Source organism: Brachycentrus maculatus, unplaced genomic scaffold (assembly GCF_059751285.1).
Source record: "Brachycentrus maculatus isolate JH-2025_06_01 unplaced genomic scaffold, ASM5975128v1 h1tg000269l, whole genome shotgun sequence".
NCBI classification, from domain to species: Eukaryota; Metazoa; Arthropoda; class Insecta; order Trichoptera; family Brachycentridae; genus Brachycentrus; species Brachycentrus maculatus.
This window is the reverse complement of record NW_028281020.1, coordinates 3123631-3141612: the sequence shown is the minus strand read 5'-3', so window position 1 is coordinate 3141612 and position 17982 is coordinate 3123631. Positions and strand designations below refer to the sequence as shown.

Below are 17982 nucleotides of genomic sequence, written 5' to 3'. Positions count from 1 at the left end.
GGACTGTTTTTGAATACAATAAAGTACCTACATAAATAAAAAATAACGAAAAGAATAGAAAAAATATAGGAATAGTATTTTTTAAATGGTGATCAAGCATATATAGCAAGGATGGGGGTAAAAACACAATATTACATTGCTATGCTTTAATTTTTTACCTACCCTAGAATACGTAGAAACTGCTTAGAAATATAATATACAGCTAAAAAGGGGTAAAAAGGATCATAGAGCACAGAAAAACAAGAAAACGACTTCAGAAAACAATTTAAAACAAAGCAAACATAAATAAAGCAAAGACGAAGTGAAAAAAGTAATAAAATTGGATATAATCTAAACTAAATTAAACTAAGGTAATCTTTCTAACGTTAAGGTAAACCACAGAATTAATTTACTCGATAAATTCTGCGAAAGATACATTCAGCCTTGACTTTCAATAAAGTTGAGTTTTCAGTTGATGATCTTTCAAACACTTCTTTCGTTTTATCTCGACTTTTGTTATAGATATTTTATTTTCAATGCCAAGTGAAGCGAATTATTGGTAATAACTCATTGAATGGAACGAACATAAATTATTTTTTGTTTTTCTCTGAATTTATTTATTTCACGAGAGCACGTGAAGTAAGTAATAGGTAGGTACCTTGTATTAAGTAACCATACAAAAAGGTACAAAAGCATACAGTACAATGACTTCTTTATTGTTTTGCAACAACGTTTACGTAATAATGATCATTTATATTAGAATGCCGCGGCCTTGTTCTTGACATTGCATCAATGGATCAATTTCATAATGTGTTATTATTGGCTAATAAATTAATATAAAAAATAACAAGACTATCGGTAACATTCTTATTGAAATCTGTAGAAAAAAAGGGAGATATAAAGGTTTAAACTTAAGATATTTGAATAAGACGTAAAACGGACACCGCTATACGTCATCAAATTTTACGTCATCGGGTGTGTTATGGGGCGTATCCCAAAATGTCTCTGCTTTATAGAGCTATAATAGTAGTAGTGTGGATTGTTTGTTTACCACTACACTACCATTTGTGTTATATATATGAACGGGGGTGAAAGGGTGGACCACAGCATCAACAAATAGAGCCGCCAATAATTTAGCAATGTCATTAACATTAAAATGAGTCCATCGTTTCTGTGACGTCATTCATTACCAACATTTGAAAACAACGTATTTACGAAAGCGAATTTTCCAAAAGAAAATGAATGAAAATATTGATTATATCGACTCATATAAACACAAAACGAGTCTAATACAATCCTTACAGGTTGATTATGGTAAATTAGATAATCCTCCAGTCTGCAAATGATCCATTGTATTATCTTACGGTCTTACGTAAAATAAAAAGTATGTAATGTTTATGACAGACGCCCTGCCGTAGATGGTAGACGCTCGTCTGGGAAACTGTCAAACACACGCGATTCCTGTTTAAATTGCGGAAATTGACAATACAATGACAGATCTAAGACACGTGACTTATCAGAAGTTGAATTCATTATTTATCCGGTTCTTTGCAATTTATTTAATACTTTTCCTTTTCACTGAAATACAAATGATTTATTTGTGTAACTGTCCAAAGAGTTGGTTACAATTTTGGCGAATGAAGATTTTTTTTAAATAACCGTTAGTTAGCGGGGAAACAAATGAAGTTTGAGAAACATTGTTTTATACTATTCTCGTAACTAATAAATGGTACTTACATACATTTTCTTCTTATCTATAGAGAATTTCATACAAAAAGCTTATCGATTATAATATTTCGGGGATGCTACTTATGATGTTGATATTCTCTTTTTCCTACATACTATTCCCTCTCCATTTCTGTTCCCATATGATAGTAATCTAAAATTCTGAAGTCCTTTATTTACGTCACCCGTATCTCTTTAAAAATTTACTCCTAGATGACCTTGCTTTCATTAAGATAATGATCAATTTAACACTGTATCGACGCGGTGTCCTATGCACCATTGGATATAGACAAGAGCCACAAAATGATGAAATACATGATAAGTTTACAGACATTGCCAAATTTACAAAATGAAACCGATTTATTCAGTTGAATTTATAATTTTATTTTTAGCTTTAAAATCGCGCATAGCATTATAAATATTTGTTTTTTTTTTTAATATATATCACATAATCTTAATAAAGTTTAACGAAAAGCAAATAAAAAAATACTTGTTTTACAAGGTGAAAGATAATATGACTTTTACCTTGATCTAAAATCGGCAACTTTACAATGAACATTTTTAATAACCTCACCAATCACACCCACTTAAATTAAGGAGGTCTGATAATATGTCAACTTTGGAAAAACAAAATAAGTATAAAGACATTTACTTTATTTATAGTAAACACGGAATTTTCAGTGATCGAAGTGGTAAATTTATGTGTTAGCATTAGTTGTAATTCAATTTTGGTACGATGATCTGCGTCGCAACTAACAATAAAACCATTACCGCAGAAAAACAGTTGAGAACCATCCGACAAAAAATACGATAAAAAGCGTTTAGGAGTTAATAACATTATAATAGGCACTTAATAATTATAACGGGCAACACTTAAGCCTACAATCAAACGCTCATTGCTTGATATTATGTTGTTAGACGCACATCAATATATTATGTTACATTATACGTTTGAAACTATGATTAAGTTTTTTTTTCCTACACCATTGTTGTAAATCGTATAATTCATTTACACAGATACATATAATGAACGTTTTTTTGCAGCTTTCAGTTTCTATCAAATAAATAGTAAGCATGCCACATTTTATTATTGTTTTTTCATCTTATTATGAATACGTTTCTTTTTACATTTTTATTTATTTCTATTACCTTAATACTAATACATAACTAATACTAAGGGTTCTCAGATACCTAAATGTAAAGATTTTATCCAAATTAGTTCATATTATTATATGTTTTCTATTTGCGTAGTTCTGTTTAATAGAGATAAAAGAAACGATTGATTTTTAACTCAGTAAATAACTAACATTTAAAAAATGTATCCCTCTGGAACAAATTTTTTCCCTCTTTTTAGTACCGGTAACGCGAGTAAAACGATATTTTTACACAATTAATATTGGTCAGGAATAATAAAATTTTTATTTGCACAAATAAAAAAACAAACTCTCAAATAAATGTTAATTTAATGAAGAAAATAAAGTGTTGTTTGTAAATTATTACTTTTTGTCGTTGAAAATTTTGTTAAGCATAACTAAATCGGTTACCTTTAACCGATTTACGGTTACCTTTATATCGATTTTAAGCGCATGGGATGCATCCCATGTGCTTGAAATCTCTGAATGACGGTAATTTACTAGAAAAATTATGTTTTGAAATGAATGAGCTTACGGATGCATGAGGTGATCATCTTTTAAATATTTTTTTTGTGTGGAATTTTCGTTGCAAGGTCAAATTTCTAACTAGAAGACAAAGCGACAATAAGCCAATTGACGAAGTTAATAGTTTATTTTACAATAAGTCAGTATCTACAATATTCTAAGAACAATGCTTTCTTTCTAAACAATCATCTCATTTTGTTTGGGTGCTAAAATAAATTTTATGCCATAAACATACGTAGTAATTAATCAAACGATATTTAGACGTCATAGTTATGTTTACCGTTTGATGTTTGACAAAATGACAAAGTCAATGACAGCCATCGATTGAACCGGTGCAATTAGCGACGACTATCCACTTCACACTCCACCGGACTCATTACACATTGCAGATAAGTTGACTCATATCGCCCGACACGCGATAACACTCGAGAGCGTCTACCATTAATCATTAATTTTCCACATCATTTTGATTTTCAGTTGTAAACAAGGCTTCTGGATCTCCAAACATGTGGATAGCTCTGATTAACCCTTCAATGTCCGGCTTCTTTTGTTATTGGTGAAAAAGTCATTCTACGAGTGGTTCAGTACCTAGAAGTGATTGTTATTTTAATAAATCTAATAAAAAAACATAAATACATTCATATGATGATGTATATATTTATAAGGACTTTCTGAAATATAATGTGGCCAGACAGACTGTGGTAGGACACTGCGCCGATACACTATTGGGATACGTATAAGGGCTGGAAGAACAAATACAAATATTGCATTTATTTCTTCCGTCACTTCTTCAGACGTGATTTATTAATTTAATGTGTACCTAACTAAATTATTATAGTGCACAATTCTTGAGTGCATCGCTAGCTGCTTGGGATTGATGAAATAAGAAATTATTTTTGAACGTTTTTATTATGTGTTGACTAATAAGTAGTGTACATACACGCATACATCTGATGTAACATTTTTGGTCCTCTGCGACCAGAAATGTCTTTAATTTAGTTAATCAGTGATCATTGTAGGGTTAAATATGTCATATTTACAGGTCTGGTGTTGTTTTGTTCTCAGTTGATAAAATGTCGCAATTTTCGAGCAAACATTATAATAATCTCAATGCTGTGCAAACAGAGTATACCCTTGGCAGACAGGCTGTTGTAAACATTCCTCCTATATTCTGTCTTCAATCGCATTCAGTGTTCTTATCTCCGGCAGTATCTCTCGCTTTCATCATTATTTTCCGATCAAGGTGACAAGAATAACAATGACTCGTTTACAAGTTCACGGTTTTCGCGGGACCTCGATTCCTTTTTCCAAGTATGTATCGCAGTTCGCTTTATCTCAATACAGTAAAACCTCGATATAACGGACCTTTATTTAACTAACTTCGGATATATCGAACAAAAAATCTGGTCTAAGGTAAAAAACTTAAAAACGTCATGTCAATATTATACATATTTAAATTGAAGTGTCGCCGCTATACAGGCTATAAAGTTAAAAGGGTAATATCCCATCTCGACGATCTAATAATATTTATTGACTATTCGTCAGATAGCGAAGTTCAACTTTATTACACGCGTTTTCCTAATTTTAGTAGTAAATTTTAAAAAAAACGGCAAAATTCAAAAGTACAAACAAAACTTGATTCCTTTTTCAAAGCAGGATTAACGAAAGCAAGCGCGTCGATATCAAACAGCAATGTCACTTTACGACGAGTGTTCGAAGACGTAAATAGAATTTTGTTTGTGTTTTGTATTGTTTATTTATATCTAAATACAGTGCTCATATTTTTATATATATATTAACTATATTTTAATCTTATTTAAAAAAAAACAGACTCTCGACTTTAACGGATCCCCTTCCTCCCCAATTAGTCCGTAATATCGAGGTTTTACTGTACTGTTAAGTGTCTACTTAATCTGACTACGCAAAGCCGACACTTCAACTACAGCATCTGTTAAAATTAATATGATCACAGTACTTGGTCATTGTGCAAAATCATTATATGGTAGTCTCGCATTCATTACAAAATTACATCTTTTTTACGCCATAGTATTTTTTGCGGGGAAGCCGCAACAAAGCTACTGTCGTATATTTGACGGGTACCAATTAAATCTCATTTAATACCCCACTTAGTATTATGAAATTGAATAAACAAAAAATGGTATGTAGGCACTTGTATATTATTGCTGTTTTTTTATACTTGGTAATACACGCGCTATTAAGGTTGTTTAAAAACTGATTTGTAGATCATTAAGTCAGTTTTTGTTTGTTTTTTTTTTTATACAGGAATTTGTATAAACAAAAAATTACACGATCCGGTATCGTTTAGCACGTCATACGAATACAGTAGAACCCCTCTCGTCCGCCATCAGGCTAGATCGCCATTCCTCGTACTAACTGACCATAACTGACTTTTTTTTCTAGGTATTTTTGTACTATACGAGAATGCAATGCTACCTTAATTTTTTAAGTGGTATGTTTGAATTATTGTATTGCTCTTTTACAATAATAATAACAGCTTTTGTACGGTTTATCGCCATGTTTTAAATGTAGAGAAGAATACGATGATTGTTAATTTTACTGTTAATGCGTTTCTAATAATCCGATCTTTTTTGCGTTCCACCCCCGTCTAAAATGTGAGGGATTAGAGGGCTTCTACCTACTATTAAGGCCCAGCATTCGTTAAGTCGCATTCATTCCACCGGAGACCATCGGAGAGGTCACGTGTCTTTTCACGCCCGATTTAAAAAAAATCATGTACATATATTGGATATTTTTTTATCTTTTAGAATATGTATATGTATACACAAAAAATATTTTTATAATTTTTTTTAACTCCTTACCTTTCAATAACTCATTCTTTTTCAAAACCATATAATTATTTCGAATAAAAACTTATTTTTTCCATACAACGGTGTTTGAAGAAAAAAATCATTTACGTAAAATGCTACCCAGATTTACAGAAAATTGAGTTGCGACTAATGAAATGCTGGGCCTTAATATGACTTTTGTGATATTATGCTGAAAGCTTTGTTTTGTCAAAAGGTTTCAATGAATTTCGTATATTTTTAAAGTCGTGATTTAAATGGTTTATTTAATTATTTTGAGAGGTTATTACGGTACGTAAAATTATTATTTGTTCCGCTTTAAAGCTTAATTTTACAGTTAGAGTATCAGACGGGTCAGTGGATAGTCACCCGATTAAATAAGAGGAGACCTCAGGTTCAAATCCTGGAGCAAACGGGTTATTTATTAGATTTGATTGCTATGAGCAATAACTGTCATTGTATTGATAATGACTATTATTTATAATTAAAAAATACCGTTTATAGATTTTTTTTATCATTACGCCTATCCAAGTGAGACTAAACAGTTCATAGTTCATAAGTATATCAGTATTTCAAATAAGAAAAACCATTAATTAATTTACTAACTCAGAGATAAAAAAAATGTAAATAAATAAACGGAGATTCTATTATCTGCCGAACAATAAAACAGTAAAAAATATTTATTTTAGAGACATACTCGTACATAAGTCTTATTGTCTTACTTATCGTGTTTATACAATATTTAAAAAAAACATGTCAACAACTTAAAGATTCATGTTTTATTTCTACGAGACCATGAGTCTTTTGATGAGTTGAAGCAAAGTAAATGAAATCTTGTTTTGTTTTGACATTTCTTGCTGGAGCTTTTTGAATAACCTAACGTCCAAGTGACTCTGAAATCTAGCTATGGCTTATGCAACACCGCTTATCATGACCCTACTTAGGCTTCAACTTTTTATGTTTTATAGCCTATGCCTACTCGTGAGTGGATTTACTCTTTATGTTTAAAGTTACAATAATTTCATGTAATTCATCAGTGAAAATTCTAGGCAAAAACACTCGCTAGGAGCTGAATTTTATAAAATAGCACAACTATATACTATGCCGTCTTTTGTCGTTGTTAAATTTCTACTAGTTTAAAATTGATGACCATGTTTTTATGCATATTTTTACAGGTGTATACAGTTTTATAAAACTACCCCGTTACAATAGTAATTTCAATACAATTTGCACCCGACGCGAAAGTGTTAAATAGTCATTTCAAATGGAAAAAATATGTTTTCAGATTGGCATGATTGTCTTGCAAGAAATTCTTTATACGACAAAAAAAGCAAAGGGCACAAGTATTTTAACTTTCAATAGTTTAATAGTTATTTTTATCATATGTCGATATCCGATACTCAAACTAAATCAAAGATTGATTAATCGTTTCGGCAGTCACTTTGAATATCTCCATTTTTTATTGTACTTTTACTTGGTAGATCTTGGTAAATCTATTGTGGCGCGTGTTTCGATACCTTGAATATTATTATCGGATGCAGTTACGGAGTTTGATAATGATGTCGATTACATCGAAACGCGTGCCTAGATTTATCTTTATTCTTTTTTTATCTTCATTCTTTTTTAATAATAGATTTTTAAAAAAGAATGAAGATGATTGAAATAGTATAAATAAAAAAAGTACGATAAGACAAGTCTCGAGAATTCAAATCAAAGAAGTGAAAACATTTTTACCTAAAATATAATTTTATTGATACAATTTATTTATTTTAAAACAAATTATTTATTTATTTAAACCTCATGTACAGAAAAGAAATATGCACATTGGCGGGCTTATGGAAAGGCAATTTCTTCCAACCAATAAAAAACAGACTAGTTATATTGGTCAAAACGTTTGATACCTTATATAGCTGTTTGGAATCAGAAGGTAGATATTACTTGAACATTGAAATGAACATGAATTACAAATTGATGATAATAAGGGAGGCAAAGTAATTAGAGAGTTTAGGAAAGGAGGTAGAAGAGAAGGAAAAACTGAGGGAGGAGGTTTGATGGACAGTTTGGATTCTAATGATAGATAGTAATATCTCAGACGTTTCTTAAGAGTTATTAGAGAAGGTGCATTTTTTACGAGGAGATGTATTTCATTCCATAGTATTACATACATAAGAGTAAAATATATAATATTCCCGGTGACTAATTTTCTTATTACTCATTTTAGAATTAAAGTTTACATGGTTAGGTAGGTACCAAAAATAACAAAATTAATAAATGAATTCTTATTTTTCTAGCCCAGAGCATCATTGCAGTTCAGTTGAAGATGGTGATGAAGGGAAACAGCTCCCCTTTGGGGGACTATTCGAACGGGGGCTTCAGCGGCTCCACGCAGTCCGTGGGCCCGCAGGAGGTGCACGGGGGCCTGCAGGGGAGCAACGAATTAATATGTGAGTATCTAAAATATATTATACATGATTCATTTTGACATCTCAAGATAGACGAACAAGAATATGGAAGTCTAGACATTTAAAGGGCTTGCGACCGTCAAAGGCTGGTTTAAGTGTACACTTTACACACGTGTAACATTCACCAATTCTACCCATGATTGACAAGCACACTGCTCAAATTCTCGAAACTTCTAGATATATTGATCAAACTTGCAAAACAGTATGCGCGAGTTCACAATAGCCATCTATGGTGGTATGAGGAAAGCTTTTATTAAGCAGAGACTCTTTTCATTTGTATGTGAGATCCGAATCCTGGATTATATTCACATGTTTGAGAAACGCTTTGAAAACTTATTTTTTTATTATTATTTTGGCTTACAATTTGACCAGTTAATTTATTTACAACATTTTAAGTGTGTCTAAGCGTGTGGATTTTTTTTTTCATAATCTGTTTTGCTCGTTATGAGAGGTACCACTGTATTTGTTAAATTACTCGATAAGAAATTATTTTTGCGCAGTATCATAAAATACTCCAATCATATAACACGTATTTATATTATAATATAAACACGGGTCATTCGAAGTCCATTAGAAAGACACGTAGTGTCGTTGATTTAAGCATATATCTCTTGTAAAGTTTATCAAAACTGAGATTATTACGTGGTTTTCCATTGTCAACGACGCCATTTTAATCAAAGGTTAAGCATATTGCCTGATAAAAGGCGCATCTAACCGTTAAAAAAAATTGCTGAAGTCATTATTTTTATAATCTAAATTATGTTATGTTACATCATAATTTAATTTTAAAGATGATAGTGGTAAAATATAACAACCAAATCATTTTTTTATATTATTTAATAATATCCCTAACAAATTAATTATTAACGACATAGGAAAAATAACGTGACATTTCCGTATCACAAAAATCTAAAATGATTACTAACAAGTAATTATGAATTACCGTTTTTCTTAAATATAAATTTAATATTTATTTCAAATCACTTATTGCTTCAGACTAAAAATCGTCTGTGGTCATTACTTTATCAAAATATAATAATGACTTCCCTGATAAGTGAGTAATTGTGTTATTCCTTTAAGTGTAAAAAATTAATAATGTAGGAAGTTACTTTAAATTGAGAAGGTTCAGCAAATTTTTGTCACATTTTAAAACTGCTTCAAAAAATATTATGTCGATATTGACAATGTACTTATAAGTGCTATTTTTCTATTAGCACTTTTTGCTGACAGTTTAAATCGCTTTGCAGCGGCCATCATCGAGCCTTTTCTTTTAATTTTTCAGTCTATACAATACCCGTTTTGTGTATTTGGCATACAGAGTAGATCAGAGTAATCTATTACAGATTTTTTTTAAATTGAAAATGTAATTTGGATTACAGAGTCACTGATTTTTGATATTTTAGATTAACGAGTGATTTGTTTTGTTGACCAGTGACCGACGATGGTTCCAGTATGTCGTGGAAGGAGTCCATGAAATCCGTAATACCCTGGACGAGAGAAAAGGCTCAGAAGTTCTTCACCAAGAAAACTCTTTATAAAAGACTACCCATTCTCACCTGGTTACCTAAGTAAGTATCATTTTCAAAAATATATTTAGACTTTTTTTTTAAATTCTTGTATTTAATATTTTATTTTACATATAGCTCACTCCTTTCAACAACGTCATATATCAAAAATCGGTAATTTTCAGTTGTGCATGTTTTCGTAATGCTCAGTAAATGTTTTATATCCCAGCAAAAGCGGCATATTTTTAACTTAATATTTACCCGCTACAGGGCACAAATTGTTGTTTTTGCATTTTGAAGAATAGGTTTTTTTTATAATTTTTTTAAATATCCTAAATATTTTTTAAATGGAGAAAAAACATTCAGGTTTTACCTAACAAGATGTGTTGCACAGTAAAAAGTTCAATAAGTGGTTTGATATTTATTTTAAATACATGGTATTATATTTTTAAACTTTAAAAACGATCTCCTGAAAAATCAAGTTTTATGATACATATATGATGTTATTATATATTGTGTCATATATGAACTGATATACATATTACTTATTATAAAAATTTTTAACAAACAATTTGTATACTACTAGCAAAAGGAATACTCAATAAATTTACAACATGTCAAAACATTAAACTGTAATAATATATAACAAAAAACTGTTATGTACCTTGTTAAAAAAAATTAAAGTGTCTCCGCTGTCTACACCAGGGATGGAAAGTCTGTACCACTTATAACAAAAGCAGATCTTTTTATTTATTGTGAAACCCATTTAACGCTTATGTTACCTACTCCTTACTTCATATCTGTATCATCTCAATGTATAATTATAATTTCAAAGCATCAAACCATCTGTGCATTATCTGTGATAAGGATCCCAGAGATATTTTTGGCACTGCACAACTAAATATTGAAAGACCTATAAGATTCTCATGGACCCTTATCATATGTAATGGTACAAGGACATTGCATTGGAATGACATGGTGTTAACTTGATCGTTATTGACATGGGATTAGGTAAACTGAGAAGCGTAATACAAATCAAATATTAGAGTAAAAAAAAAAATTACATTAATTTCTAATGTGGATAGTGATTAAAATGCGAAACATTTAATGTATACATCTAATAAACGAAAACAGAAATATGACTATGATAATATAGATTAAAATGACAAGGAAAAAAAACAATTATGCGCCTTAGTGGTGGTGTTCAAATTCAATCTGACGATAAGACAAACATAAATTTCTCCATTACGATAAGGGTCTGCATAGCTTAGGGGTTAAAGCACCTGTCTGGATATCAAAGGATACATGTTCGAATCATATTTATATTGTCATAACAATTATTTCCCTTCCTTTGTTAAAATCACTTAATATTTATATCGATCATCGCCAGAAATACAGCCCAAGACCTTGCGCATGAAAGCCAAATATGCTTGCCACTACACTACAGAGCTCAATATTATTGCGCTCCCTTAAGATTAAACCTTAAATAATAATTTTAGTATTTTTATTATTTAAAATAATAATGAATTCTTTTATTTCAGATATAATTCTGAGTATGCGGTGGGAGATCTTATAGCAGGAGTCACGGTCGGCTTGACAGTGATCCCCCAGTCTTTGGCATACGCTAACATCGCCGGAGTACCTGCTCAAGTAAGCGCTATATTTAATTTGTTTATATTTAAATGTCTCATTTATTTCACATGTATTATTCATTTGTCCTGGCAATGTCATGTGCACTGGATCGAAAACAAATTTTGTTTTTTTTTTGCTTCACTCTCAGATGTTTAGATGACCTTTTCTGAGTTGTGAATACATTGTCTAACTTGATGTAGGTACCTATTTACTAAGATAAGTAATATGTTGAATTTTAAATTACAAACTAATTAATCATTATGCCGTTTCGATTCTCTTATCAAGAGATATAATATATAGCCTGAAAATGGTGTTAAAACGAGGATGTGTAATCATACATGAGGTAAAAATCTGGAGAATTTACTTCAATTTTAGAACATCCTGAATGGAATATTCAATGGCTTGTTTCTTTTAAATAATACATTGAAACACCTTTTGACCCATCAAATACTTGAAGCGTCACACGATACATGAATTACAATCTCAGTTCACTAGCTTAATGATATTGTCCCCTTAAAAAAACATCCATAAAACATGTACGTATTGATTCCATCAAACAGGTATATCCTTTTTTTACAGTAGCTATTGAAGCATACTTGATTTTTTGTTTGTTGAATCGAGTAGTTTTTAGATAATGTTTATTTATGAACAAGTTATATAAAAAAATATGACGATGCAATATTTGAAAGAATTGTATCAGTTTGAGTTTTGTATTAAGACCCCTGGTAGTCGATTAGAGTGAATATAAAACTGATTTAATAAGAATTAAAAGTCCCAAACATTTTTATTAACTGGTTTTGCATATTAGTGGACACATTGCTGAACAGTTTTACTTCTAATGCATAGTTCTTAAGTTTTATAGTTCTTAGGTTATGAAACGTGGTTAAGTCTATTCTCTTATAGGGTTACTTCATTCATCCTGATAGTTTGGGACATATCATTGTTATTAACAGTAGTATACCAAAATCATGACCCAGAAAATCTCTTATTTGTCAAACGCCACTTGTGTCATTATGGGCATGGACGATAGTCAACTGATAACAAGCAAAAAAACAGCCAAACTTTAATTTTCAATAATTGAAAATAAACAGCACCATATTACTATCTAGTGCAATCTTACATCTGAGTTATGTCTCACTATATGTTATATTTTATATTTTACAGCACGGTCTGTATGGATCCTTCCTCGGTGCCTTTGTGTACATTTTCCTGGGAAGCTGCAAGGATGTTCCCATGGGACCAACAGCTATCGCTTCCCTCATGACGTACCAGACTGTTGGAAGTAAAGGATTCGGAATTGAACACGCTATTCTTCTCACATTCATGGCCGGGCTCATCGAACTTCTCATGGGAGTTCTCGGTTTAGGTAAGCCATTTTAAATATGACTTTACTTAATATCAACATATTAGCTAATATTTTTACATGTTAATATGCAAAACTGTGGTAAACTCCCATTCATTATGGGAAGGGCAAATATTACCAACTGGTGCAAGTATGTATTTGCAATTACTTTAGTTTTAACAGCTGGTTGTCAGCATTCTGTGTTAAATTTTATGCTTAGTTTTAATAACATTTCAGATTTATTACTGTTTATATAATAATGAAGTATTCCAAAGCAGTCAATCATTTGAATAAATCTGTGAAATATGATAATGTAACTACTAATGCCATCTAGGATCCTGAATACTAAATAAATCATGTTGATCACACATATTTAACATTACAAAAAAATTTGATTTAGTAATTACATTATAGTTAATGAATATAAAAGCTAGATTCATATCTGTGCACCGATTTTAATTCCTCTTTTCTTTGGACCAGCTTTTGAATCTCCTTTAGGACATGACATTCACATTAAAAGTTATTTTGAAAATAATTTTTCTTGGCATATATCTGTCTTCATTGATGTTTAATATTAAATCATCATGTTACCATAATCTTTTTTTTAAATGAGGTATTATACCGCCACCAAGTCTCCAATATTGTTTAATTTCTTAAATATTACATTAATTGAAACAATTGATAAAATCTATATACGTGCTTGGTCTCCTCTTGTTCAAGTAATTTATGAAAGGTAACAAAAATTTGAAAGTCATAATATGTTTGATTAATGTAATTTATGAAAGGTAACAAAAATTTTAGTCATAATATATTTGATTTGTGCTAATATTTTTTTGACAATCCCTTGGCTCGGTAGAAATAACATAGGCATATATGTGAAGGTACATTACATCACAGTAATAATGGGCATTGAACAAGTTTTCCACTCAGAGTGTCGGCAGACTGGACAATATAGACAAAGGTCAATGAATAGTTAACTGCAGGAGAAGGCGACATCACATGACTTGACAAACATGTGACTTACTCAATAAAAGTTTGTTCCATTATAATAGTCGATTTAATCATGTAAATATTCCTGTTCATGTTAAATAAAATTTGCATATGAATTCAATAGGACGTAACAAATAAATATAGTGATAGATGACAAAAAACTATCAGTAAAAATAGTTTATACAAAAAATAAAATGATAAACTTTTTTAGGGGAGTTTGACATATGCATTAATGCCAAGTTACATGGATCCATCATGAATCATCTATGTGATTTTGTGTTGAAGCAGGCAAAGTAGATTCCACATGACTTTGATTTAAATATTGTTTTATCAATGATTATTTATTTGTTAGTTACCTATAGATAAATAGAAAATGAGAAATGTCTATGCAGTTAAATTACTAAACGCATATGCAATTCCAATTGCCCCAGCTATTTTTACTCTTCTCCTTTTCTACTTCTATAGTAAGTACCCTCTATTCCTTCTCTGTTCCCTTTTCCATATTGTAATTGTTTTTCACCCTGATTTCCTTCATTTACATAATCTGCAACCCACCAAATTCATTCCACTCCTACATCCATGAGTCTGGAGCACAGGACTGATTATCTTGCTTTAACAATTAAGTGAAAATCACATTGATTTGGCGCGGTGCTCTATCATCAATAAATAATGCATAATCAAGTAAATAATTAGATATTGGTACCATCAACCAAGCTAGGATACAAAATGCCAAACCCTCTTCTAGTGAAATGGAAGGCCTGTTGGCCACAGTCAACAGTCCGGCTTCTCCTGAGGAGTGCAACGTGGTTTGCTCCACCAATGAGCAAACGCTGAGAAGTTCCTGATTGGTCCACACTAGTTTATCCTTCCTGTTCCTAACACAGATTAAAATAAAACACGTTCTTATCCAGAAGAAACAAAATTCCACTAATTGATCTATTATAAACCTTGTACATAATAAGCAAGGTAAATAATAAATACAGCTTCCATTTAAAAAATAAATCAATATTATTTTGGCAGAACATATATGTATTATGAAGACGTCTAGCCTTGAGTAATAGTTACATAGTCACATATTATAAAATATTGGACGTATTAATTCTTCACTCGTGCAGAGCTTTCAACCTTTGATCATTGTAATAAAACATGTATTAAAGCGCCATTGTTAACAATACAATCAGCATCCATCATATTATTTCTGTATGTGTGATTTATAGCAATTGAAGTTGTCACCAACAATCAATATCCATCTGGATTAATTAAAATAAACACTTTAAATGATGATAACATTCGCCATACTAAAAGTTGTTTTGCAAAAAAGGAATAGCAAATTTATTATGAAGTTAAGAGTTTGAATACGAAATGAGATCTGTAATAAAATAGTATGTTTTATTGAATATATCTGCGAAATGTGTGTGCATACAAATGATTGTTTATAAAGACCTTGGTAATCTAGGCTAGTAAAAGGAATATCATTTCTTACGTAGAGCCGTAAATTTGTAAAATTGTCATACTTTAAAAAACAATTATTACATATTGTAAGTATAAGAGCACAGGGCACAGTGATAAGTATGGATATATGTACATTGTACATATATGGAATACTTAGGAAAATAATTATTAGTATGAGTATGATTATAAAAAGGTATGGGTATGGCATCCCAAATGTCCTTGCCATTACTGCTAGTGAGCTTTTCTCACCTGGTTTTACTCCTACATTTTCCTTATCCTACATATCAGTATATTCCTCCACCCTGAGCTCCATTATTTATGTCCCACTAAATATAATCCTCTCCTGGATGCAAGAATCTCGATCAAAGGACTGATCAGTTTGCTTTAATTTAATTTATGATAAAGTTAACACTGCTTTGATTTCATGCAGTACCCTATACACCTTCCGAATGTCAATAGGGATCAAATATTAAATAAATCAGTAGACACGTTTTGGAATTTGTCCCATTAAGTAATCTTGCTGAAATTAGTTTAAAAAAAAATTGATCTCAAAAGAAATATCTAACCGCTTTCTTTTCACATCCTCTAATTTATCATATTTTATCTTCCAGGATTTTTGATAGACTTTGTATCCGGCCCCGTGTCTTCGGGCTTCACATCAGCAGTGGCCCTCATCATCCTGACATCGCAAATGAAGGATATCCTGTGCATCAAGGTGAAAGGATCCACCTTCCTCCAGCAGTGGGTGTCCATATTCTCCGAGATTCACAACACGCAGCCATGGGACGTAGTTCTGGGAATATGCTGCATTGTTGTACTATTGCTCATTCGGGTAATAACAAAATACTAATACATATTCCGTTTTCAATGTGCACACCCTCTTCCAAGATAAAGCATTAGATATTGAAATAGTAAATTCTACAGCACTCCTATGCATTAATTTCTTTTCTGCCAGCTTCTTTATGGTCTGCAAGTCAGCCCAGCGTTCCATACAATTATAGGACCCTTGCCTGAATAAGTTTAGTTATTTTTCACAGAATTTGAATGAAAATAAATAGGTATATTTCATGAGCCCAATTTTAGCATAGACAGCGATAAAAAAGTCTGTTCAAGTTCAAGTATTCCTATCAAATATTATTTCAATCTTTAATTTCTCATTCTCATTTCAGGTGATAGGAAATGTCAAAATTGGACCCGCCGAGGATGAACTAAAAACTACTAACCACAAAGTCATCAATAAGACACTGTGGATCTTTGGGGCTGTGAGGAATGCTTTTGTGGTCATCATCTGTGGACTTATTGGTTATTCCTTTACTTTCGATGGGAGTGAACCACCAATGAAACTCATCGGTAAGATATATTGTTAGCGAAACATACTGTTGTGTTTTATGACATTATTCAGTCGTTATTGTAAACTTACCATGTAACATGTTTATCATTACCATTCCTTGGAGCAGGTTTTGTAAAAATATACCATAATATAATATGTATATAGATGATGGCAATCGCTGCCTGATTGCATATTTGTTCATTTTAAACCCAAATATATTTTAACTTGATTTATTTGATCAAAATTAATTCGTGAAAAAACCTTAAGCACTTTTTTTTATAAATGATCTAAGGAGAACAAATATGCATTGAGTTGACAAAATATAGAATACAACTGCCTCTATTATGAGTGGTTAGCGCATTTGTGTACCATGCTGCAGGTCCTGGGTTCGATTCCCAGGGGTGTTAAAATATTGCATATTGGTGCTTGAAGCGGAGGACTGATTACCTTGCTTTCATGTATTTAACAAAACGTCAATCTGATGCAATGCCCTATGCACCATTGGGTGTGAGTAAGGGATTGGAAGAAAAAGTAGAATTTTTTTATTAAAAAAATCCAAAGTGTGTTTTCTTAGTTTGTTATAGATGTGAGGAGTAAGTTTTGTGTAATATTGACACATTTTCAGGTTACATTCCCCCCGGCCTTCCCGAGTTAAAGCCACCAGCGTTCAGTTACACCCAGGGAAACTCAACTTTCGGCTTTATTGACATGTGCTCTGATCTTGGCTCCGGACTGATTGTAGTTCCTCTCATCGCTCTGCTGGAGAATATTGCCATTTGCAAAGCTTTTGGTGAGTTAGTCCTTATAATATAAATTTTCAGTATTACCCGTTTATAGTATTAATCATTTATTGATTAACCCGTAAAAAATATGAATTTGAGATATGTGTAATAACAATGAGGGTCAAATTGTATACGTGAATATAAATGTCTATGTGAATGTGAAGTACATACAATGTACTTTCACTTTGTTTATATAAAAAAAGCCTTTATTTTTGTTGCTATAAATGGAATTTGAATATCCTTAAAATATCATCTACCGAATGTATAAAATTAACAAATTAAAAAATGTCAAACAGTAGC

General features: G+C 31.4%; 1 protein-coding gene across 2 annotated transcripts in view; it reads left to right on the top strand.

The window, feature by feature from the left end:
* Positions 1-17982, top strand: part of LOC148305611 (sodium-independent sulfate anion transporter-like) — a 28341-nt gene that overhangs the window by 8184 nt on the left and 2175 nt on the right. The window contains exons 2-8 of one of the 2 annotated variants that reach the window (XM_088266481.1): positions 8479-8631; positions 10082-10217; positions 11696-11804; positions 12951-13152; positions 16182-16402; positions 16740-16920; positions 17526-17690. In XM_088266481.1, coding sequence (XP_088122607.1) covers positions 8508-8631; positions 10082-10217; positions 11696-11804; positions 12951-13152; positions 16182-16402; positions 16740-16920; positions 17526-17690 — 1138 coding nt within the window. In that variant the 5' untranslated portion in view covers positions 8479-8507. The remainder of the gene's footprint in view (positions 1-8478; positions 8632-10081; positions 10218-11695; positions 11805-12950; positions 13153-16181; positions 16403-16739; positions 16921-17525; positions 17691-17982) is intronic. The other variant, XM_088266482.1, reaches the window with a different exon arrangement.